Genomic DNA, 26,626 nt, shown 5'->3' with positions numbered 1-26,626 from the left:
AGGAAAATAATTTTATGTGAATGGATGGTCGGGTGAAGTGTAGAATATCCAATAATGGTAAAATCCAAGAAAAGTTGGTTATCCACAAGTAAAAATCCAAAGAAATCCAAAAGGTAAAATTCCATGAAATAATTCACAAATGGCTACAAAGGAAAAAAGAGGGGGTTCAAAATATTATTGAAAGAAAGATAAATTGTGTATAGAATAGAGAAAGGGAGAGATATTAAGACACTTATATATAAAAATGATTGTCTAACTTAAAATTAAAACATATTTATTTACTATTTATAAATGTCAAGCACGGACGCCAATTCCACAATATTATTGATATAAACAAATTAAAATCTTCTATTAGATAAATCTCGTCTGTCTGTTAGTGTGTGTGTATGTAATGTATGTATGTTTGTATGTCTGCCTAAAACTTTTGACAGATTTGAATTGGATTTTCACGAGATCAGTATCATTTTGAAGCTCGATCCTTCGGACAACAAATATCAAAAAATTGGCCAAAAACATTAATTCCTTCACCCTCAACTGGGCACTTTTGTACAGGGAGGGGGGGTTGCTTTTCTCGCCAATATTTTCAAAAGTCATTGCCTCTTTTCGATTGTCTAGCCTTAATTTGAACCTATGTCATTTCTGGTTTGGCGATGGGCACAACAGCTAACGCGTCATATTTTTTTTTACACTTTATTTTCCTCCTTTGCGGTATGAGTTTGAGATTTTTTTTTGTCTTTTTTTTTTTTTTTTTTTTTTTTTTTTTGCTCAACCAACATCCTTACACCCCCCCCCCACTTTCTTTCCCACCTTCGTCACAGGTTCAAGCTTGCCTGCCTACTACCACTTTTTTTTTTTTGCCCAACACATGCCTCCAAACACCCGGGCAACACCGGGCACCCATATATATATAAGTGACCTTGTCTGCCTGTGTGAGAGACGGTTTCTACCAATCTCTGTCAATTTTTAATCTACAAATTTGAAACTTGATAGAGGAGTTAGACCTGTAGAATAAATTTAATTTTTTTTTTTTTTTGCAAGTAAAAATAGCTGCTAAAGAGTCAAATTTTTATTTTATCTATTTATTTATTTATTTCACCAGGCACAGTGCCACTTTTTGTCATAAGAGGCTACTATTTGAAACCAAATTTCTAGGGATACTATGTAGGGAGTTCAGCAGTTGCAGTTGAACTTCTGCATGTCAGTACAGTCGGTGATGTAAAGACACAAAAGAGAATTCCAAAGTGCTTTGAATTCGTCAGAGCACATTCCATTAAAATACTTGTAAAACACAGAGATGCAACATTTCATCAATTGGACAGAGGTTGGAGTTTGGTTGCTAGAAAAAAGTTGGAACTTGGCAGGCATAAGTCGACTGAGTGCTTTTCTGTGCATGTGTAAAGATACATTTATAGGCTTAACGTTTTTGGGTTTTTTTTTGTTTTTTGTTTTAAGTTTTCGTATATGTATGGACATGACTCAAACAATAACGATAGATATGTTTTTTTTGGGTTTTCATTCTAGCTAATGGCAACTCGAGTCATTTTTTTTTTTTTTTTTTACTTTTGAAATCATTACTATATGTTAGGTACAATATAATAAACAATAGAAAGTTGAGTCTATATTAATAAATACAAAATCTGTATAAATTAAAATATCATATTTAAGCATATTTTATGAGCTGGCAACACCAGGGGCATGATAGTTTATTTTAAAGACTATACTTTTTTTTTTTTTTTTTTTTTTTTTTTTTGCATTCATTTAAAAATGCCTAGTTAACAAAAACATTTTTATAGCTCCTTAGCTTTTTAGCTAAAATCAAATTGTGGTATCTGTTCTCTCCAACATTAGCACCATTTGATGCCAAAAGTTTTTATGTAATTATCTCCCTTGAAAAATTCAAAGTATGAACAGACGTACTAATAAACAGAAAACACAAAACTTTCTAAAATTGCAAAAAAAAACTTTCAATTTGAAAAAATTTAAATAAAAAAAATTTATATTTGAAAATTTATGGTCTCTCTCTCTCTCTCTCTCTCTCTCTCTATATATATATATATATATATATATATATATATATATATATAATCTTTATTATATCTATAAAAGTGAAAGTGTCTGTCTGTCTGTGTACATTTCCCTACACAATAACTCTGTCATTTTTTAGTCTACATATTCGAAATTTGATATACATGGTACTGAGATTTGGGAAAATCGATGTGATCGGTTTTTGGCCAGAAATTTGGCGATTAAGGGGTCAAAGTTCAACGATTTGACCTTTGAGAACCCTACCAAACCCTCCGACAATTTTGGGTCTACACACTTGAAATTTTAGATATAGGTTCCTTGGACATGGATCTAACTTAATAACTTGATTTGAGCACAAAACAATAAATTCTAAGGGCTTATAATAGGGGTCAATCTTTTTTAAAAAATTACCGGGTTTTTTTTTTTTTTTTTTTTTTTTTTGCTCAACATGCACCTCACAATACCTGGGCAACGCCAGGCACCCATGCTAGTATATATATAAAGTAGTAGCGTTCGTGTGTGTGTGTATGTCTCTGTATACAACTCCCAATGACCAAAGAAATATAAAGATCAAATGTGTGTACACCTCTCCTGGTCAAGAAATAGTAATGCCCATGTTAGGATACTTCTGTCAAAGGAGACATTATATTGTATATGGACTTTCAATATACAGCATTTTTCAAACCACTTTTACATTATTGAGTTATGGTCATTAATATATCACATTAAATTAAATCTATTTAAATAATTACCTCGATGGCATTACTTATTCGACATAATAGCTTTGTTTCAACTGTACTAATTAAAATAAAATTAATTATTTAATTTATTTAAATTTCAAGTTATATATGATTTAACTGAGTTTATCTGAAATCTGAAACCGTTTTGTTTTCAAACCAAAAACCAGAAAATCAAAAGGGGAAATAACTGTGATAGTTTAATTGAAATGGAGCACGTTATTAAATATTTGTTTTCATTTTGAAATATTATTCTAAGCTGAATTATTATTTTTATTTTTAATTCAGAAGAATTTTTTTTTTTTTCGCTTATTCGTAATTTTTAAGTAACCGTTTTTATTTTTAGAGAAAAATAAAACTAATGTCCTCATTTACTTGCATCCTTACGAGGGCAGAATTAGTCAGAGACACATGTGAACAAAATCCATCATCCTCTGCTCTTTTTGTTTATAAAATTTAATCGGTGTTGCCCAGGATTTATTATAATAATTATACCATAGCAAGTGTGTTTAATTGCCTGTGAAACAGATTTTCTTTATAATTCATTTAATATCTTAAATTAAAAATGCTCAATTTTTACAACATGACCTAGCGTTGTTTAACAAAAAAATGGTCAATGTCAAGTTTCTTTCCAACTCCTCAAAAAACTTCAAAATGATTACTTTTAATGGTTTTCGATGGTGCTGAAAACGAATATCACATTTAAATTTAGGGCAGATAAGTAGTTTTCATGATATGAAAAATTACTTTTTTCAAAAAGTGGGGGATCACTTTCCTATATAAATTTAACATAAAATGGACACCCACTTTCTAACCACCTAATAATTTCTTCATATCATAAAACAAATTTAACTGATATTCGTTTTCAGCACCACCGAAAACCGGCGCTGTCTTTTTACTAAGAGATTCGTTTATGTTTTCATAATTTAGGGCGTAAATAATGCTGTCAGTAAGCTTACACGAGTGGTTTACAAAAATATTTTTTTTTTTTTTTAAGTGGGTATTCAATTATAGAATTTGTATAGTTTTTACCAGGTGCTCCTGTACTTTACTTAACCACCTCCTAATGTAAACAGAATTTTTGTGAAATGTTAAACTGCAGAGACACCTGTTAACTATACAAGTTGTATAATGAAAAAAGAACGAAAAACAAAAGTATGCTTTTGTAAACTTACTAACAGCAAAATTAGCGTCCTAAATTACGAGATGAAAAAATGAACGCATCTCTTAGTAAAAAAGAAACAGCGCCAATTTTCGGGAGTGCTGAAAACGAATATCGCAGTTAAATTTGTTTTATGATATGAAGAAATCACTAGGTGACCAGAAAGTGGGTGCTCGTTTTACGTTAAATTTATATAGGAAAGTGATCCCCCACTTTTTGAAAAAGTAATTTCTTCATATATGAAAACTACTTATCTGCCCCAAATTTAAACATAATATTCGTTTTCAGCACCACAGGAAACCATTAAAAGTCGTCATGTTAAAGTTTTGGGGGGGAGTTGACATTGACCAAAAAAAATTTAGACCTGGTTTTTGTGGCCTAATACGTTTAAGCAGTCTTTATAAATAATATGAAAGAAGAAATTTAGAAAAAAAAAATTAACATTTTAGCATGGGGAATAACTTTTCTATATAAATTTAATGTAAAATTAGCACCCACTTTTTGGCCACAAAGCGCTCAACCAGACATGTCATCTCTAGCATTTTTTTGAAGTTTGGTGATCGAGGGGGGGGGTACAAAACATGACAAATACAAAAATTTTTAGTTTTTTTGGTGGTGGAGGGGACAGAAATTACATTTGAAACATAAAATAATGGTAAATTTAATTAATTTTTATGAAACTATTCTGTACTTTCACCTAACAATTTTATAAACAGAACGAACCCCAAAATATGACAAATTCAATTTTGGGGGGGGACGGGGAGGGGAGGATTACATTAGAAATATAAAATGACGAAAAATGTTATTTAATTGTTTTTGGAATTAATTTTTGGTAGATCTTTTTTTATTTTTTTATTTTATTTATTTTATTTTTTTGCGATCGCACGGGCATTCGCTGCTATTTTTATTGAAACAAAAGTTGTACTGATTTATTTTTAATTATCTCTTCTTTGCAGGGGGGGGGTCTTTCCAGTGCTCAATATCCGGAAAATAGTTTCTTCTCTTTGTAGCTCTTCTGCTGAAATATCTTGTGGAGAGGTACTTCTTCTTTGGGGCGATTACATTTACATGTTTTCATCCGTTCTTTTATTTTTGTTGTGGGGGTATCCACGTTGCCCATGATGAAAATGATTAGTATACAGGTGTGTTTCAAACAGAACTTCATGTCAACCCAGGCAACGCTGGGTACTCATGCTAGTATATATATAAAATATATTTTTTGTGTGTACAACTCTTACCACTGGACTGATCATGACGAAACCAGACATGATGATTGTATCCGACCTAGGGATGGTGCACACTATTTGTCAAGGTCAAAGGTTAAGGTTTGGACTTTGTTGTATGCTCGGGTACAGCAAAGTCCCGTGCAAAGCGTGGGTATCTTTGCTAGTAATGGCTAGTAATGCAAAGATCTGTTTTTCAATATTGCTTGGTGTCAAGAAAAATTCTTATGTAAAATTCCTTGTTTTTAAATTGAATCGTTTATTTTCAAATGTATTAATCGATTGCTGTATAATACCAGTTTCTCTATACAATATTTTCAGCTTTATTCGTATCATCCGTATTATAAAAACTAAAAATATAACATTTTGAAAGGTATAAATATATATTTGCACATGTGTAGAAGACTGTCGTAAAAGCTTCCTTTTTTTTTTTTCAAACCCACCTCTTTTTTTTCACACATGCCCAAAAACACCCGGGCAACGCTGGGTACCCCTCGCTAGTCTATAAATATAAAAGCGAAAATGTGTGTGTATGTATGTGCACTTTTTCTGTATGTCCACGAAAGGCTTTTTTCGTTGGCCTTCTCGCTCAACTCGCTCCTTCTTAAAACTTTTTATGTCATGTCTAAATCTACGACTTAAAAACAGGGGTCGTGGCTATCTTTAATTTGCTCGACTTTTACCAGCTATTTTCAATCGCCGCGTCTTCGAAAAGCGAATGATAGCGCAGGGGAAACAGTAACTTCCTCGCACCTGTATGTTTCCCTTTATAAACGTTAACTTAACACACTTATCAATTACTCTCCTCTCGTGGCCGAGATGGTTAGGTGTCTGGCTTTTTTTTCCTTTCGTTTCCATCTTCGCATCAAGGCTTCGGGGTTCAATCCTACCCTCCTACTAAAACTTTTTTTTTTTCTTTTACACCTCCAAACGGCCAACATTTTTATTTTTTAACACACACACCTCCAAACACCCGGGCAACGCCGGGTACCCCCCACTAGTCTATATATATATCTATATATATAAAACGCAAAATGTGTGTGAGCATTTCGTGTATGTCTGGCAAAGGCTTTTCTCGCACACGGTCCCGGGTTCGTTAATATCGCTTAAAACTGTTTATATAGGTCCTATATAATAATATCTAGGAATTAGGAAAGCGCATAGTGTATAGATTTATTTACGCCGATTTTTACAAAATTATTGCTATTTTGGCTTCTCGCGTGTTGATTGGGCTTTTTAGTATAAATAAAGTGAAACTAAACTCAAACGGACGTATTCTTGGCATTGTGCCGGGAAAAACGTCCAGAAGCAATCAGCTTTGATCAATCTTGTATATCAGAGAGTTGCTATTCAATGTGGACATGCTTTCCACTCCCCAACATCTATTGGGGAAAAAAACAGTCAAATTTGGGTAAACAAAACCCAAACGCTGCATGACTTCTATTTGACCTTCTTAATTAGGTCAAATGGAAGCAGCAGAGTTAACTTTTATTGCGCATGCCTGTTTTTATAGGTAAATAAATAAATTTAAACCTGCCTAACGTGGTATGTCGAGGTAGCCTAATGGTTAACGTCGGCCGGTTTGTTTTTTTCACATTAATTTCCAACTCATACTCGCCTACCAAAACATTTTTTGTTTATTATTATTTAACACCCCCTCCCCGGAGTTTTGATTTACCTCAAAACACCCGGGCATCGCCGGGTACCCCCCCCCCCGCTAGTCTATATATAAAAGCGAAAATGTGTGTTTGTATGTCTCACAAAAACTTTCAACAGAGGCCACGGCTTTTCGCCAAATCGGTATCATTTTCAAGCTCGAACCTTCCGACGACAAATATTGAAAAATTGACTAAAAACATTCATTCCTTCACTCTCAACCAGACCCTTTTCTACAAGGAGGGGTGGAAAAAAATCGTTCCTTCATAACAAGATGGCTTCTATGCATGCGTCAACATGCGCAAAAGATGTACCTTGAATTCATTTCAATATTATAAAAACCGACCTACATCCGCTCATGCGTCCATAGCATAATGGATAAAGTGACAGCGTCGTTATCTTAAGATTGCAGGTTCAATCCGAGTTATCAGATATATATTATTATTTTTTTCGATTTTTAAACTTTTTAATATTGAAACAAATTTATTTATACCATTTTTTTTGCTTTTCTTTTTTTTTTGTTTTTGTTTTTCTGAACACGTTCATTAAAAAAAATTTTTTTTTTTGGTTTTTCCGATTTTTTTAGAAGTTTAAACACGGTTATTACTTCGCTTATTGTTTACCCCCCCCCCTACACACACCACCACCACCAAATACCCGGGCGACGCTGGGTACCTCCACTAGTCTATATATATATATATATATATATATAAAATCCAAAATGTGTGTTTGTGTTTATGTCTCGCAAAAACTTTCGACAGAGGCAACGGATTTTCGCCAGATCGGTATCATTTTCAAGCTCAAACCTTTCAACGACAAATATCGAAAAATTAACCAAAAACATTAATTCTCAACTGAGCAGTTTTGTACAGAGAGGGGTAGCAAAAAAATCGTTCCTTCATTTTCTCTCCTACTGCTACTACGACGATGACGTCATGTTTGACCTAGAAAACATTGACGTTAGTTTAAACAACCTGCAGTTTTTTTTAAGGTTTAATTTTGTCAGGTCTCAGGTCTTTATCTCTTTGGCATCAGGGTAACATGTGAGACTTTTTTTCCGCTTTAGCCTCCAGGCTTCGGGTTCGAGCCTAGGGTTAGGGTACCAAAACTTTTTTTCTTTTACACCTCCAAACACCTGGACAACATTTTTTTTATCAAACAGGGTTATTACTTCAGTTATTCTTTAGTTTACCCCCCCTACACACACATACCTCTAAACACACGGTCATCAGTTGTTATCTTCAAATTGCAGGTTCGATCTGAGGTATTGAAACGGTTATTTATGCCATTTTTTTTCTGCTTTTCGCCGTTAATTTTTTTTCACCCTTTTTTACGTTCGTTCACTGTTTTTTGTTTTGGTTTTTCCGATTTTTTAACATTTTTTTTTTAATTATAATATTTAAACAGTTATTACTTAACAACCTTCCCCCCCCCTATACACACACCTCCAAAATATAAATCTCACCTATCTGTTTAAAAGTATGTATGTATATATGTCTGCCTAAAACTTTCGACAGAGGTGACTGATTTTCACAAGATCAGTATCATTTTGAAATTCGACCCTTAGGGCAACAAATATATAAAAAAAAATTGGCTAAAAACATTAATTTCTTCACTCTCAGCTGGGCACTTTTCTACAAGGAGAGGTCGCTTTTTTCAACGATATTTTCAAAAGTCATCCCCTCTTTCCGATTGACTAACCTTAATTTAAACTTTCGCCACTTCCGATTTGTGAAAGAGGTCACGTTTTTTGTTTTTTTTCCTCCTTCGCAGTACGGATTCAAGCCTGCCTAATTGCCTGCCTACTACCACTTTTTTCTTTTTTTTTTTTTTTTGTTTGCTTACTCAACACACACCTCCAAACCCCTGGGCATTACCAGGCACCCAGGCTAGTTATATATAAAAATCATTTAAATAATCAGCAGTGCAATGTAGACTAGAATGTATTATGGACTAAGTCACTGCATATGAAGCTTCTTCCCTGTGCACCTTGGTGGGTTCCTGACTAGAGCAGGCAATCAATCAATTTGATTGAAGAATTTGTGATGGTAATAAGTCTTGGAAGTGTGGAGTATTCGTTGATCCTCATTCAATCCAGGGCAATGTTGGGTCTCCCTGCTAGTTGTTTCTAAATAAACTGAGTGATTACATTAATTACTCAGTCTTTTCTATTCAAAACTGAGTACTAATTCTTTTTTCTTTTTTTTTCTTTTTTTTCCTCCATAATTTTCAAGATGACACAAGCTGGTATGGAGCTGTCTTACTGATTGTCAATGCTGCTTTAGGCGCTGGCCTTCTGAATTTCCCATATGCATACCATGAAGCTGGTGGTGTCCTTGTGGCAATATTGATTCAAACTGTAAGTTTATTAATTATTTATTTTTGCTTTTCTGGCCATTTCGGTAAAAACAATACGTAAAAAAAAAAAACTTTCATTTCATTTTTATTCATATTTTGTTTCTATTTTTCCTATAACACATCAGTATAAATTCCAATAAATTCAGACTTTTTTTTTTGTTGTTGCTGCATATCTCTTGTTCACCTCTTCAAGGGTCGCCAGGACACTATATATGTTTCCTTCACTATGTTTTGTTTTGTTATCAGTTTTCTCCCCTCTCTCTTTCTCTCTCTCTCTCATATATCCCTATCTCTCCCTATATATATATATATATATATATAAAATGAACTCTTTTTTCCCCTCTGATTTTGACCTTAATAAGATTGAAAAGCAAGACATTTTATGCAAATGTAATATGCACAAACTGCAGCACATTATCTGAGGTATGTATAGGCCTATTACCTCTACACTTCCTCGATAATCGTGGATTCCTATATTTTTTCTGGTGAGAGTTCACGGCCAAAATCCGTTAGAATCAATGGAAGTTGTAAAATCTTTTCTCTCTAATAAATTCCTCCTACCCTCGCTTCCACTTACACCATTGTTGATCCGTTCACAGGGGACAGCAAGAAGAAACACTGGTTTGGGTTCCTAGTTGCTTACAAAAATGGAACAGCATTTTAACATTCCTTTTCCTTCTATGTTTTCTACTGGGTGAAACACACCATTGGATTTAAGTGAATCGAAGGTTTATTTATGCCTTTTTTTTTTTTTTTTTCGAGTTTCGCTTTGCGCTGTGTTTTTTTTTGGGGGGGGGGGTCGTTTTTCAGGACATTTGTTCACTGTTGTTTCTTTGCTTTTGATTTTGCCGACTTTTTACAGAAGTCTTACATCATTTTTATTTTATTTGGATATTTAAATAGGGTTACTTCTTCGCATATTCTTTATTTTGCCCCCCACCCCACCTTTCGCACACGCCTCCAAACAACCGGGCAACGCCAGGTACCCCCGCTAGTGTATATATTATTTTTAAAATGTAAATATCCACTGACACGTGTTTCATCATCTACAACTCATCAGAGTGGCTGTATCTAGCGAGATTCGAAATCAGGACCCAACGGTAATGAGCCTAAACCCTTACCCCTAGACCATCTCGCCAACTGTCTGGATATATCGCGATTTACTTAGATTTTGTTTTGGTTTTAGCGATATGTTTTGAATGAATTCAATTATTTACGAAATTGCATTTTTACCTAAATGCGAGTTGGGAATAATTTTCCCTTTTTTTAACCAATTTGGGACCCCCACATGGGGAGCGGTGTGTATATATATATATATATATATATATATTATTTTTAAAATGTAAATATTCACTGACACGTGTTCCGTCGTCTACGACTCATCAGAGTGGCTGTAGCCTAGCAAGACCACAGGGGAGATAACCAAGCAAAAAAACCCTAAGTAATCATGCCCATCTGCATTTTATTTTCTTTTGATGAATTGATAGGTGCTTTTACTATAGATTTTATTATTATACAACTTTCAAAGCTTCATAGATAAGTAGAAAAGCTTAAATAAAAAAGCTATTATGGTTTCCCCTTTTCATTCTTTCTCTTTCCCTCTTCACTAATGTATGTAAGGATGATAGTTGTGGGGCGGGGGATATACAAGAGGGCAGTCCTGCATTTTTTTACCACAAAAATTCTAGTCAAATTAAAAGCATTTTTATAACTGATTACCACCTTCCCCCCCCCCCCGAATAAATCTGAATCCCCTTTTAGCATAGCCATGTCAGATCTACATTCCCCTACTGTTTGAACCTATACACACTAGTATGCTTAAGATTTAGGGCGGCCTTCCATTATCTTTATCTCAATCCTTAACCCCCGCCCCCATTCTTTCCTATATATTTATTATGAGTTATGGGTAGAATAAATTCATTAATTCATATAATAGCTAAATGAATGATTTTGTGCTATGAAACAGGTGCTGCCAATAATTGTAAATGTCAATATACTTAAAGGAATAAGTTGTAAGATGGTCAACATCATAAAATTTTGAATATAGACTTTTATCATTTATTTGTTATATGCTCTGTAATTACGTGGAGCTTCATAAATTAAAAATTGTCTGATCTTTGATGGAACATGCTGGTTTAAAGGATTGGTAATAAATAAAAGGTGAATATAATTGAAAAAACATATTTCCACAAATATATATATATATATATATATATATTACTATACTGTATTCTTTGTCTTGCATGCAATAAAATTTCTTTATTTGAAATTTAACTTTTTCAAATCACAAATTTTAAATTCCTAAATTATGATATATATATATATATATATATATATATATATATATATATATATATTTTAAATAAAATAGGTGAAAATTTCTCGAGAGCTCTTTCAGCTATCATCTCATCAGGAGAAAATCGATAGCGTAAAAATAATATTATGTCGAAAGTAAAGAGTTCTAATGGGGGACTATTGAATGTGCCAAAAATATGGGGACACTAAAATAAAGAAAATAAAGTTTATTAACGTTTAACACGATTAAAATATTGGCACAACGAGGGGGGGGGGAGAAAAGATTCAAAGTTCCCTAAAGAGAAACAATGCATTTGATGTTTCATTTTGCCGGCACAAAGGTTTCCGCACCACAATAGACAGACTCCAAAATCTTTAAATGGTTTCTGGAGTCCGCTCTATGTAGCACCTTAAACCATTCTATTTTATATCTATCAGCACAGCATGGGTTGTCAACCAAATGCTGGCCAATAGCAGAGTCCAAGGCTGCAGAAGGACTACCAGACCCCATCCTCCCTTGTCTGATCTTTGATGGAACATGCTGGTTTATACGAGTCAAAAGATGCCAGGATGTTCGATTTTATATCTATCGGCCAATATTTATTATTATTTTATATCTATTGTGCCAATATTTTAATCGTTTTAAACGTTAATAAACTTTATTTTAGTGCCCCCGTATTTTGGCACATTCAATAGTTCCCCATCAGAACTCTTTACTTTCGACATATTATTTTTACGCTATCGATTTTCTCCTGATGAGATGATAGCTGAAAGAGCTCTCGAGAAACTTCCGCCTATTTTATTTAAAACTGTATAATAAATTCTGTACCTCCAAACATTTATTTAAATATATATATATATTCAAGTAGCGGGGGGGGGGGGCTTTGCCTGGGCATAAAATACACTTAGATATGATATTGTAATTTGTCCAGATTTTGTATATATTATTATAGTCGTGATTTCAAAAGTAAAAAAAAAAAAAAAAAGTATTTGGATGCAATCATCTAGAATCAAAACCAAAACTGCATCATTCAAAGCTGGTGACGTTACCACTGTACCAACATGACACACACATGAATTGATTAAAAATTAAAAATAAACTAAGATGAATGTACAAAATGTATAACGATTTTTTTTTTAATTTTGACCCATTTTTGACCCTTTAAAAACTATTTTAACCATCTGAAGACTCATAAAAGAACGGTCTGTAAAAAATCCAATCATTTGAGATCTCTAGCGCCGCTCTGCGACTTTTAGTTTCAGAAGAGATAGTTTGAAAATATGGAGACAGACAGATATATAGCCTTTTATTTATTTATATATATATATAGAGAGAGAGAGAGATGATTTCAATTTTTTTTACTTTCCGCCATTGTTTTTCTTTCACTTTTTTATATATAAATAAAGCAAATCTATTTGTTTCTTTTTCAGTTTCTGATGGTGTTTGTTGTGGGCGCCCTTTTCATCCTGGTTTATTGCTCTGACTTGCAAAATAGTAAAAATTATCAAGAAGTGGTCCATTCGATGTGCGGCTCCGTAGGGCTACTTTGCTGTTCCATAGCAATCACGCTCTATTGCTTCGGAACATGTATAACATTTCTTATCCTCCTTGCCGATCAATGGCAAGAATGTAAGTATAAATACATATTTACTGCTCAACTGTACTTGATTACTTGGCAATCAACCCTCTGTATTCTCTGCTTTCTAACTATCTCAGAATGTTTTTCAACTCTGGATCGATCTATTTTGAGTTGTTATATCGACAAGACTAGGACTAGTATTTCTCCCCTGATTGCGTGTCGCCTGTCTTCTCCTAATAGCTCCATTCAGCAGCACACAACACCCACAAAAATGAATCTAAAAATATTCTAATAAAAAATACCGCCATTCTGGCTGTCTTACATTGTAACCTGTGCCATCATAGAAGCCCTACTTATTCGCATAAATGAACGGACCAATCAGGTTCAATATGAATGAGAGGGTACGCTTAAGTGTTTTAAACGATTTTAATTGAATTTTTCAATAAATTCACTAGACGCAATTTTTTAATTCATCACTCGCCTGAAGACGACTCATGGAAGTCGAAAGCGTTCGCAGCTATGGCGAATTTCTTTTTCAACTCTAACAAAATATTCGAACATTGTCGCACCAAATGGGAAAGACAGATTGCAAGAGAAACAAACAGAAGTTGGTGGGTTAGGGTTGGGAGATCGTTTCATTGACACGCCTGCAGAGTTACATTCTTTCCTCTTCCCCGTCTTTGTCAAACTCTTTTCTTTTTTTTTTCTTTTTCTAGCTTTCTTCGAGTCATTGCCTCTAATCATTTATTGCTAGAGGGGTGCTAGATCTTTCCATTATAAAACTTTGTCAAAATAAGTTGTAGCTTAACCTCTTAATATTTGTAAAAAAGTTAACAATCTGAAAGACTGTCCATAGCTGTAGTTTCATTTTTTTATTAGGTTGGTGCAAAAATAATGTATTTTTTTGATATTCAACTTCGAAAGATTATAACTCCTTTCATAAAAAACTTTATTAATCGAAATAAGAACCATTAGAATCGACACATTTTTGCCATCGAGAAACAAGTTTATTTATCCCATTATCCAGAGTTTTGGGAGCGATGAAGTCATTAAAGGCCGATTGGGCATCATCTCGACTTTTGAAGCACTTTTTACACAGGAAGTTGTCGAAATGCATGAAAAAGTGATAATTGGTGAATGAGAGGTCCAATGAATATGGTGGATGAGGTAGAGTCTCGTAGTCCAATTCGTTTAGCTTATGCAGAGTCAATTCGTCATGGAGGAGAATTGGTCCCTTCATATTGACCAATCTCGGCACATACATTGGAGCTTCTGGTGCATTGTGTCAATTTGTCAGCAATACTTCTCCGCCATAATTTTTTCACCCAGATTCAAGAAGCTGTGATGAATGAGACCGACTGCAGACCACCAAACAGTTACCATAACCTTTTTTGGTGCAATTTCAGCTTCGGAAAGGGTTGTAGAGCTTCTCCGGCATTCAACCACTGTTTCAAATGTTGCTGATTGTTGTAGAGCATCCACTTATCACACGTCACAATCCGCTCAAGAAATGGGTCATTTTTGTTGTGCAGAAGGAGTGTAGAAGACACCTCAAAATGACAATTTTTTTTGATTATCTTTCAATTCCTGCGGCACTCATTTATCCAATGTTTTTGACTTCTCTGTTTGTTTTAAATGGTGAACGACTATTGAGTGGTCGGCCTCGAGTTCAACAGAAACTTCTTGTGTGGTTTTGTGAGGATCAACTGCAATTAAGGCTTTCAAATATTTGTTATCAACCGCAGTTTGCTGGCCGCGACCGTCTTCATCTTTAAGACTCTTATCGCCATTGCAAAATTTCTTGAACCATCGTTGTACCACATGTTCATTAGTGGTTCCTAGGTCAAATGCATCGTTGATATCACGAGCTGTCTCGCCAGTTTCTTGGCCTAATTTTAACTGGAACAAGAAAATCGTGCAGATTTGAATTTTGTCCATGCTGTCAAAAAGCCTGCAAAAAAACAAATGAAGAGATTGAGAATGGTAACGAATAACATGATTTGATAGAGCGAAAAATGCGCTTCAAAATGATATATGACATGGCTATATATATCAATGAATTAATTCAGAAATCATATATAAAAGTAACATGTAAGAAAACGATATTGCTTTTTGCACTAACCTAATAGCTCACACAAGCTACAAAAGGAAAACATGTAAAGGCATTTTTATATATGTATAGATATATATATATAGATATATATAGATAGATATATATATATATTAAAATCCTCTTAATTAATGCAAGTAAGACAATAACATAATTCTTATTGTTAGTTCATTCTTGGTCTACTAAGATAGAGTTGTACTCAAAGCTCATTGTGTTATTTATATGCATGTGTGTGTGGCTACAATTGTACTGCAGTGAATTCTGTCATGGTTATAAGTGTTTAAATAACATCATCATGACGCTTGTAATCTTACATATAGCGTAGGTCTTTCTATTATAACGTAAATAAATCTAGAAAAATGATTAGCATCTATATATAGGATAGCGTATGTTATTTATTTTTTGTGTCGTACTTAGATCCAAGTAACTGTCATTTAATGGATTTCCATTTCTTGTAATAAATAATTTTACCAAGAATTCTTCATAAGTTTTGGTTTCGATTTTAGCTGATGGCACTCAAGTCATTTATTTTTTTTTATAAATAATTTTACCAAGAATTTTTCATAAGTTTTGGTTTCGATTATAGTTGAAGAAACTCAAGTTATATATATATATATATTTCATAAGTTTAGGTTTTGGTTTCGATTCAAGCTGATGTACCCAAGTCATATGGGTATATTTTTTTATTTTTGAAATCGCAGCTTTATAATATATAAAAATCGATAGAGCATTAACTCTATAATAATATATATGAAATCTGCAAGAATTAAAATATCATATTCAAGCGTACTTTACAACCAGGCTATGCCAGGCGTCCCTGCTAGCTTAGCTAAATACTTGTTTAAACACAAAAAGAGCTACAATATCAGAGCTTCTCCATTTATGTTGAACATCTATAGAATGTCAATATCAATATTTTCACACACGTCAGCGCCCCCCCCCCAGTGAAGGGGAGGGGACGACCTGTTAAGCCATCTGTTCTTCTCTACGTCCAAGCCCAAACTCACTGACTCCAGCTAACCTGATCACGTGACTCACACGCAGATCCGATCAGCTGACCCTCACTTCCGGTAAAACGTGTCTACAATATGATTTAACATATTTATTTCTTATTCTCGATCTATTTCCTAACAAATATATTACACATGAATGAGTCCCCCGTGGAATTTGCACAGGTCCCACTCGTCAAAGAATTTATTTTGTGACTGAAATTTAAGTTTTATTGCATTTTTAATGTTTTTTTGTTTTTTTTTGTGTGTGTGATGTAGCGTTAACGCTTACTTTTATTTTTTCATTGTTTCCTTTTTTTTCTTTTTTCTTTTCTTTTTTTTTTTTTTTTTTTTCAGAAGTCTTGTAAATAGTTTGTATAATTAAATTTGATCTAAATTTTTTTGGGGTGCTTCTACGCAATTAGGACGAAATTTCGGAAATCGTAAAACTGAATATCACATAAAAACCATGGTATCTACATATTCCTTGGATTTTTAAGATGATTATATCCAAAAATTACGAAAATCGATAAGGTAGAAAGTTACTTATTAAAGAAAATAAAAAATAGAATTTAAAGAAAACGTTTGTAAAACATAGAGTTCAAAAGGGAGGTAGTTTTCCGTTTTGATTCAAACAAGATAGCGGCAATTTTTCACCTGCTAAGACAAAGTTGTTTCTTTTAATAATTCAGTAATATTCGATTAATTTCGACTGTATAATTTGAAGCTACCATTGTAACTTATTAGAATTGACAAAAAATATCAGTTGAAACCATTGTTTTTTATTCATAAGAATTCATCATGCATGGCAGTGAAACACGAAATATTCTGTGTAGCTTAATTGCCATATATATTTTCAGAACTTACTACTTAACTCTACCTATGTATTGAGCACTGTTGAAGTAAATACTGAAAATTTACACATAAAATTATATCTTCATATATTAATTTATGGGATTAAATGAAGTAGTCATATAGGTTTTTATATATGTGGCCGGCATTGCCTAGGTTTGTCGGTGTGTGTGTTGAGCAAAAAAAAAAAAAAAAAAGTTGTAGTAGGCAGGCAGGCAGGTTCAAACCCGTGACGTGAAGGCGGAAAAGAAAGTTGGGGTGGGGTTTGGATGTTGGTTGGAAAAAAAAAAAAAAGTGACGCGTTAACTGTTGCGCCCGTTGCCAAACTTGAAGTGACGTAGGTTTAAATTAAGGTTAGACAATCGAAAAGAGGCGATGACTTTCTAAAATATCGGCAAAAAAGTGACTCCACCCTCGTCGAGGGTGAAGGAATTAATGTTTTTAGCCAATTTTTGGATATTTGTCGTCCAAAGGATCGAGCTTCAAAATGATACCGATTTTGTGAAAATCCATAGCATCTGTCACAAGTTTTAGGCATACATACATACATACATACATACATACATACATACATACATACAGGTGTGATTTATATTATAGACTAGCGAGGGGTACCCGGTGTTGCCCAGGTATTTGGAGGTGTGTGTGTTTTGGGGTAAATGAAAACAAAAATCATTGGCCGGGTGTTTGTTTAAAAAAAAAAACAAAGCCTTGACGCACAGTTGGAAAATAATAAAGTATGAAAAAAAAACGACGTTTAATGGCAGGTGCCCGTTTTTGACGACTTAATGACGTCAACTTTCAGTGTGGGCTTTCTTTATACAAAAAAGTCGAACCGACGTGCAGCAATCGAAAACTGTCAAATATTTAAGTTTTGTAAGTCTGGCAAAATAAATACACACGCGACGCCAGTTCGTAACTCGTACATATTATCATTTAGACGTGATATAAAAAGTTTTAAGAAGAAGCAACCCGAGCGAAAAGCAAGCGGAAAAATCCTTTCTTGGACATACACGAAAACGCACACACACACACACACACACACACACACAAACATTTTCGCTTTTATATTTATAGATTATTTCTCTGGTTAATGTTTTACTAGCCAATGATTGAATTAATCTACAGCAAAGATCTAATCGAATTTTACTTGGCACATTTTTATTTTTTGTTTTGGTGTGTCACATCTTTTGTTCAATATTGTCAAATTAATAGTAGACTTTATTATAGCACCTGTGTGTTTTTGACAGTTTCCTTTCTATTCGTTTCGCAATATATTGCTGCATTATATATTAAAATTTTGTTGTTTATTTTATTTATGTGTTTGTCAGGTATACAATTACTTTCAAGTGACATTCATGCTTAAGGGAGTTCAAGAAGAGATTCCGTTGGAAGAGGCCAGCACTCTTCAAATCGGGTCAGTGGCATTTCCACCAGGACAATGCACCAGTCCACAGCAACTTCATCCTTGTCACAGACAATTTGACCAAGATAGGCATCAAGACAGTTCCTCACCCTCCCTATAGTTCAGACCTTGCTCCCTGTGACTTTTGGTTATTTCTTAAGCTCAAGGAAAACTTTAGAGGCTGTCATTATGAGACAATTGAGGAGATGAAAAAGGCTGTGAGGAGGGTCATTGACACGCTCACACAAGAGGACTTCCATGGGGGTCTTCAGAAGTTGTTGGAACAATACAACAAGTGAATTGCAGCTGGAGGAGATTACTTTGAAGAGGACTAGAGTTTCATGCATGTACTATCAATAAAAGTGCACACAAGAGGTTCCATGGGGCCTACTAGAAGTTGTTGGAATGATACAAGTGCATTGCAACCGGAGGAGATTACTTCGAAGGGAACTAGAGTTTCATGTGTGTACTATAAATAAAAGTGCCCATACAGAAAAGTCTGGAAACTTATTGAAGGCACCTCATATTTCTCGATTTCCTACAAATTTTTTCCATAACCATAAAAAGATTCCAAACGAAATCACTTTGTACTAAATTCCTTTAACAAACATGATATGAAGGTTAATAAATAGTATGAATAATGTGTAATACACACGCACATAGAGTATGTAATTATTTATGTTATATCTTTTGTCTGTCCTACGAAATTGTTATTCTAGGTTAGTTATTCAGAATAGATTTCTTTTATTTATTCATTTATTAAATTCTTCTTTATTTATTTATTTATTTATTTTTATTTTATTCCAAACAAGGCATTTGAACGTAAGGGGTCATTATTTGGGATTATGTCTAACAGGGGATTGTAAAGGAATTCTGCAGAAAGATGTCTGTTCACATTACATTTAAATTTCTGCATGTCAGTAGTCAGAAAAGCAGGAAAAGGGAAATGAATTCCAAAATCTAGCAGTCCGAGAGAAGAAACTATAGAATAGAATGCTTTCCAACATCTAGGGACCTCAGCAATGAAGGGGTAGGATTTTGCTGTTGCTCGGGAGTATGTACATTGGAGGGGCACAAATGCTATGAGTTCGTCAAAGCATATTCCATCAAAATACTTGTAAAACAAGCATGGGGATGCAACATTGTAATGATGGGACAGAGGTTGGAGCTTGGCCGATAGTGTGGAACCTATTAGATTTGATTTTTTTTGGGGGGGGGATCCTATCTAAGAGTGAGACTGTGGCTTTGTAAAATATAGGATACTTTCTTAGAGTAATTTTCTAACATGGTAGAGGGATCCCATCTTCTTTGCAGCAGCTTTGGCAATGTCCTTAGTGTATTTATTCCAATTCATGTTGCCTGTTTCTTCTCGTAATTTGTCTTTTTAAGTGTCATTTATTGAAATCTTATTATTTTATTATTATTAAATTAGTTTTTAAGCCTATCATCACTACGTTGTTTAGGAGAGATGGAGAGAAATTATAGGTTATTTGGCCGGTTCACAACTAAAAAAAATAGTCTGTTTATAAATAAATGCAATGAAGGCAAAGATTTAAATGTGGAAAATGTTTGACAAAACAATCGCGGTGAATGCGAATCTTAGGACGTATTGTCAAAGCCAATCAATACCAATGGCCTGCCGTGAGTGCGAATCTATATTGCACCACGCGCCCATGATTAGTGGTGCATTTAGATCCGTTCTCTCGTAAATAAAAATAATCTGATTCACATCCACACATGAATAAGATCACAATTGACACAAGATTTAAAGATAATTATAAATGAGCGCCAGTTGGTTTGACGGCAGGGTAGATATAAGGTGCCAGTTTATTATTATTATGTTTAAATCTTGTGTCTTGTGATCTTATTCATTTATGGAGAACGGATCTAAATCTGCTTCCTATTTTACCTAAATGCATTGCTAATCATGGGCGTGTGGTGCAAGATAGATTCTGACACACCAATGATGTTGACTGGCTTTGGTCAGAATATCGGCTTGCAATACAATGTTATTGAGTCCACAAATAAACTTGTCTCTAAAGTGCAATTCTGAGAGGTTAAATTGACATGCTGAACATAGGCAAACCACAAAATCCTGAATAAGTTTTTGTTCTTCCTGCTTTAATGGGTCCTGGATATGACCTTAAACTATATCCGATGGTGAGGCCCCAGCTTGCGGGTTTTGGGGAGTGTGGAGCCGCCCTTTAATTGCCATTGCTCCCAAGTCCACTCTGACCCGGAGTGGTAGTACTTGTTAGGGTCCCAACTATGGGTTAAATAGAAACCGACTTGAAAAAAAACAAAAAACAAATATATTCTATTAAAAAACTTTTCTTCAAAATCACTGAATTCGGCATTAAATAACCTGAAAAGGGTTGATATGCCGTAAAACAACCAACCAACCCTGCTTTAATGAGTTCAACTTCACACGGTGAATTGCGAGGTTTGGACGTATAGTGACGATTGTCTCAAGAAAGTCCAAAGCAACAGATTCACTCAGTTGTAAGAAATCAGGTCTTTCGTTAATGATAGTTTTGAACGGCACTATCACATGCACTGCACAAGTTAGTGGTCTTGTCAGTTGGTGGGATATATGTGATGGTGCAGGAAAGGGTCCAACTTGTACGAAACTTTCAAAATTGAGGTTGTGTCATTTCCGGAGTAACGCTGGCTGGTTTCATCAATGCAGAGGGATATCTTTAGTGTTCAACGCTGTTAACACATCTCTGTCCAACTTAGGAAGGTTGTTGAGGTCCAGGCGGTGTTTGTGAAAAATGTCAGCATATATGAGAGCAGTGTCCTATGGTATGCCCGCTTGTTGAAGCAATAATGTCCAATCAGATTGGTAAGTTTCTCTTCTTTTCGAAGCGCAAGTTTTGACAAGAACATGAAGAACTTAAGAGGTATCGTCAAAGGCAGTCAACAGAAAAAATCATGTCCAAAGAGATGCATTTGAGGATCTTTCTTTTGGAATCCATATTTAATACTTGTCTTTGATTGATACAGTAGAACCTCAGGATATGGTAGCACTAGGATATGTTTTTTTTCAGTTTACGATGTGGAATACAATGTTTTTCCGGACCTTGTTATGGTATTTGCCCTGCATCACAGTGTTATTTATAATGTTACTTGATTATATGCATGTGTATTATATACTGTACCAGATTTTGTTACTAATTTTTAATGCCATATCCCGGAGTTCTATTGTACCAGATTCTCATGAAAGACTTTTTTGGTTATTTTGCAAAATATTTTTTTAATTGTTCTTGGCATGTTTTTTTTTTTTCTTTCTTTTTCTAATCTTGAGTGTTAAAAAATATTATCATAAATATAAATTGTCTGAATAATTTGTTAATTTTGAATAGAAGCAAATACATTCTTGGAAGCATTATTTCATATGTAAACCGAGTAATGTTATTTAATTTTTTTTTTTTTAATGAAAAATGAAAATTATTTTTTTTTAATTTTCTCTGAGAATTTCGATGAAATCCACCTTATTCATAGAAGACTTTGTAATGTGTGCATGTTTTTTTCCCCTTTAATTTGTGATATTAATACATTTTTATTTTTACACAAGTGCACTCATCTGTAGAAAAGAAAATGCTTGATCCATCCATGCATAATTACATCTTTATTGTACATATTCATTCTATGCATCTTAAGAATATACCCCCTTGTCCATTAACAAAACAAATAATGTACTGACAAAATTTCAATTTGAGATATCGGCAGTTTCAAATGCTTTTCAATTTGTTCTAAATTCAATAATCTTATATCCTAGCATTTATTAATACAACTCCAATTATAATTATATGAAAGCTGTTTTCCACTAAAACAACTTGTAACTTCCACCTATAAGCTCTTTGCGACACACCAGTAATCATTCCATGACACACTAATGCACCATGGCACAATGGTTAGGAACCACTGTTCCAAGGTTTTGGCCATTGCCTCAGATATGTGTTTGTTTATTTTTCCCTCGTGTCTGCTATAGAGTGTGATGTCATCAGCAAATATACCCATCTCGAAGTCAATTTTATCAGGGAGGTCATTTATCAATATCAGGAATAGATGCCAAGAATATCCCAATTAAAATGCAATTTAAGATGGATTCCTCCTCTGGAAATGGGTGAACTCATAAAAAAATTATTTTTAAAAAAACGTAGTGATTTAATTTCACTTCAAACTATCGTCAGTTTCAGAATTCCTTTCTATTGTTCTAAATCCAATAATCTTTTCTTCTTTCAGTTTTTATCTTCATAAATGCCAAACTTTATTGTGTGACGAATCCTTGGTATATGCATCGAATATTCATCATTCCGGTTACTTCATTTATAATCATTCTACCTTTATGCTTCCCAAAGAAAATTGATTTCCTCAAATATGCCAGGTGAGTTAAAAAAATCTTTATAAATAATTCTAACAGAATTGAAACAAAATGATTTTACATATTTTGGCAGGTCTTATTTTTATATATTAATAAAAAACAAATTTTATGCACAAATTATCTACATTTTCACACATTATATAAAAGAAATATATACAGTTTTCATATTTCCTTTTTTTTCAATTTTCTTATCAGTTTGTTTAAGCTAGGGATAGAACATCCTACCGGATGCCAAACATTCACCCGCTATCTTATATATTTTAATCAATAGATCTTTTTAAGACTCTGACCGTCCCCTTAAGTGCAATTTTTTTTAATCTGTCTTGCACTTGGTTCACCGAGTATATTTGCCAAGTAGTTTTTAAAATTCTTTTTCATGAGTCTGGTTGCTCCTATAATTACTGGAATGATGGAGATCTTCCTAAGATTCCAGTTTCTTTTCATGTTATACATAAGAAAATTACAAACAAAATACCAAAGAAAATTGATTTCCTCAAATATGTCAGGTGAGTTAAAAAAAAAAAAAATATTCAATCAGAAAATTTTTATAAATAATTCTAACAGAATTGAAGAAAAAAAATGATTTTATATATTTTGGCAGGTCTTATTTTTCTATATTAACAAAAAAAAAATTAGATATACAACTTACCTACATTCTCACAGATTATAAAATATACAGACCTGATATTTCATATATATTCTTTTTTTTTTTTTTTGTACATAGGGGTCATCACTTATCAAGTCCAAGAGGCCACTCGAGGATAATGGTTATTGGGTGTACAGTAGTCAATGGGATAATATAGTAATCATTAGTAGTGGAAATTTGGTAAATTGGATTAAGGGGGCGGTTCATCAAGAATTTGTTTACATTGGACTTGAAGACAACCAAATTGTAGTCAGATGGAAAACAGGCCAACAGAAAGGAGTTCCACAGGCGTGCAATTCTAAGAAAGAAGCTTTGTTCATGGAATATACGTTTTGGTTTAGGCACGGATAAAGAGTGGAGGGAAAATTATTGACAAACATTCCAAAATTGGAAATAGAATTTTCCTCAATAAACACGAAAAGATTAAATGGTTGCATCTTATATGTTATTTTTTATACTTTTTTTTTTTTTTTTTAATTCAAACTTTTGAATCTAAAGTAATGGCTATTTTTTAAAAGAAATCTTTTATATTTTTCAAATAGTTTCAGTCAACAGTGCATTTTGAAAGTTTTGGAGCAAATCTCAATCAAACTAAATTTCTGTTTTGTTGTTTTTCTTTTGTTAAGTCATGGTCATAAAACCGTTAGCCAGAGACAGAGGCTATTAAGCTAATTAAGGAATGCATAAAACTTGAGAATATCACGATAGTTAGACAATGCAAAACTCCAAAAATGTGACAGTGATACATGTTCATTCAAACAATTCTGAGGCAGTACATTCAAGACTGCAGAACACAGTGTGAAAAGAGATTGTTTACTCAGAGATGTATCAACATCTCTGAGTAAACACTGCGATTATGCAGAGAGTCTAATGGTCTGTTCAACTGCAGCACAGGGCATTATTTAAGCATTGCAGTAGGGTAAGAATCATGATATAATCTGTAAATAACAGAAACAACTGTTTCATTCCGGCAATTAGACAGCAGATCTAACCCAAGCAGATCATATACTCCAGAGAAAACAAGGTCGCAGCAGGGAATCTACAGTATATATCTGATGGCACAGTGCTGTAGATGCTCAAGAGAATCAGAACACTTTGCCAACTCCAATAAACACTAGAGAGTCCTATTCCACGTGGAGACTAATCATTGCCTTCTAACAAAAAAATTTAACCAAAATTTTATTTCCGTAATCTACTTTTCAAGTCAACGTTTGCCTATGTGATACACTTAAATCCTTTATGTTGAACTTCAATAATAGGAACTGTTACCCATTTTGGGATTACAAATACCTGAAGTTATGGAAGAATTTATTAATTTTAGAATAATTATAAAATAATGATAAAATAAATTAGGCACAAGACCATCGAAAAGTGGAGAGGGGTGTGTCTATGGTCATCCTTGTTATACTACCTTATACATGTCTATGCTATTCCTAGAATCTCCAATCGCCATAACACCACATTCACTCCAGGGGTCGTCTTACTTAAAATTCCGAAATCGATTTTTTTTTTTTTTTTTTAATTTTATATTTATGTATATAAATTCATATTCCTGTTTGTTTGTTTGTATATATTAATCAACTTCTAAACAAATAAACAAAAATTCATTAGTTTATCATATTATTCATTCCTATATATAGTATGATTATTGCAAAATATAAGATTAAAGAGGTGACGTCATTTGCATAATACATTAAGGAAAATCGACTTTATTAAATAGCGGTGTATTAGTTATTGTTTATAGTGAGAGAATTATTTTAAGTGTTCTATTTAAGTTTATTATTTAAAGTTGTTATATATTGATAACATATTTAATTTATTTTTACCGACATCGATTTTTTTTTATGAATCGGTATGAGTTATTTCATTTGGGCACGAACGTTGTTCTTTTTGTTTTTTGTTTTCTTTTTCGACGGATATTAAAACTAAAAACTTTCAAGCATTATTTTTGGAATTAGTTAAAATAAAATAATTTCCGTGATTTCACAATTAACATTGTGGTCCAGTGAATTTTTATTTTAAAATAAACAAACAATTCAATTCAACAATGATTCTATATTTAAAACGAAAACAAAAAAACTTTCGTTTACGTTTTTTTACCAGTTTTCTTTTTTTTTTACTTCACATTTTTTTGATATCGTAATTATTTATTTCTTTTTTTTTTAATAACGCAATAAGTCATAGCTCATCATTTTTATAACATAAACATTCAGTTAACACAAATTCTACTTTGGTATTTTTGAAACTGAATTATTTACAATTTGTTTTTGTTGCAACAGATCGTAAAGACAAATCTTTCTAGACTGAGGTAGCATAAAAGAAATTTGCTTGAACTGGAATATAGTCATAAAAAGGTGCTCAATATCCAGAGAATAGCCTCTCTTCGTATCCCTTCTGCCGAAATATCTGGTGGACAGTTTGTCACATACTTCTTTTTTTTTTCCGGGGGGGGGGGGATTACATTTTCGTGATTTCATTCGTTCTTTTATTTTTGAAATTTTTGGTTGGGTAACGATAGAGTTGACATATAATAATAAAAAAAACTGCTCAATATTCTTAGTATAGCAGGTGTGGTGAAACCGAACTTCATATCGACCCCGGCAACACTGGGTATCCATGCGAGTATATATATATATATATATATATATATATATATATATATACAGGGTGGGCCAAAATAAGGGTCCTATCTTTAAATTTGAATAACTTCCACAAAATAAAAGTTAAACTCACCAAACTTTATGCGTGTGTAGACTGACCCTTCCGAGATTTTTTTGAAATAAACAAAAAAATTTTGGCTGAAAAACACTTCTTAAAACTTACATGAATTTATGAATTTTTAAAAATAGGACCCTTATTTTGGCCCACCCTGTATATATATTTCTGTGAAAATATACTTTATTTTCTTATAATATATACCAATCCTTATTTAATAAGCTCAATGTAATTACAGAGTAATATACTGTATGAATGACAAAAGTCTATATTCCAAAGTTCATGATGTTGACCATCTTACAATTTATTCCTTTAATTCAATTGACATTGTAAATGTCATTTTGTCATTCATTATATATATATTTATATATATGCACACATGGATCCTAGTAAAGAAAATAGAGACTTTAATGTGTACATTTGTAACCAAAACTCTGAATATCATTTCAAAGTAATATTGTGTTAATAATGTTTGGTTATTATATT

At 33.3% G+C, this 26,626-nt stretch overlaps 1 protein-coding gene across 1 annotated transcript in view; it reads left to right on the top strand.

Moving 5' to 3' along the window:
* Positions 1-26,626, top strand: part of LOC145277054 (sodium-coupled neutral amino acid transporter 7-like) — a 56,629-nt gene that overhangs the window by 13,934 nt on the left and 16,069 nt on the right. The window contains exons 2-4 of the mRNA XM_080128714.1: positions 9,038-9,162; positions 12,888-13,086; positions 22,641-22,782. Coding sequence (XP_079984840.1) covers positions 9,038-9,162; positions 12,888-13,086; positions 22,641-22,782 — 466 coding nt within the window. The remainder of the gene's footprint in view (positions 1-9,037; positions 9,163-12,887; positions 13,087-22,640; positions 22,783-26,626) is intronic.

Source organism: Euprymna scolopes, chromosome 1, assembly GCF_053919585.1.
Source record: "Euprymna scolopes isolate OS-2025 chromosome 1, ASM5391958v1, whole genome shotgun sequence".
Lineage (NCBI taxonomy): Eukaryota > Metazoa > Mollusca > Cephalopoda > Sepiida > Sepiolidae > Euprymna > Euprymna scolopes.
The sequence above is the reverse complement of the archived record's forward strand: the minus strand, read 5'-3'. Positions and strand labels throughout refer to the sequence as shown.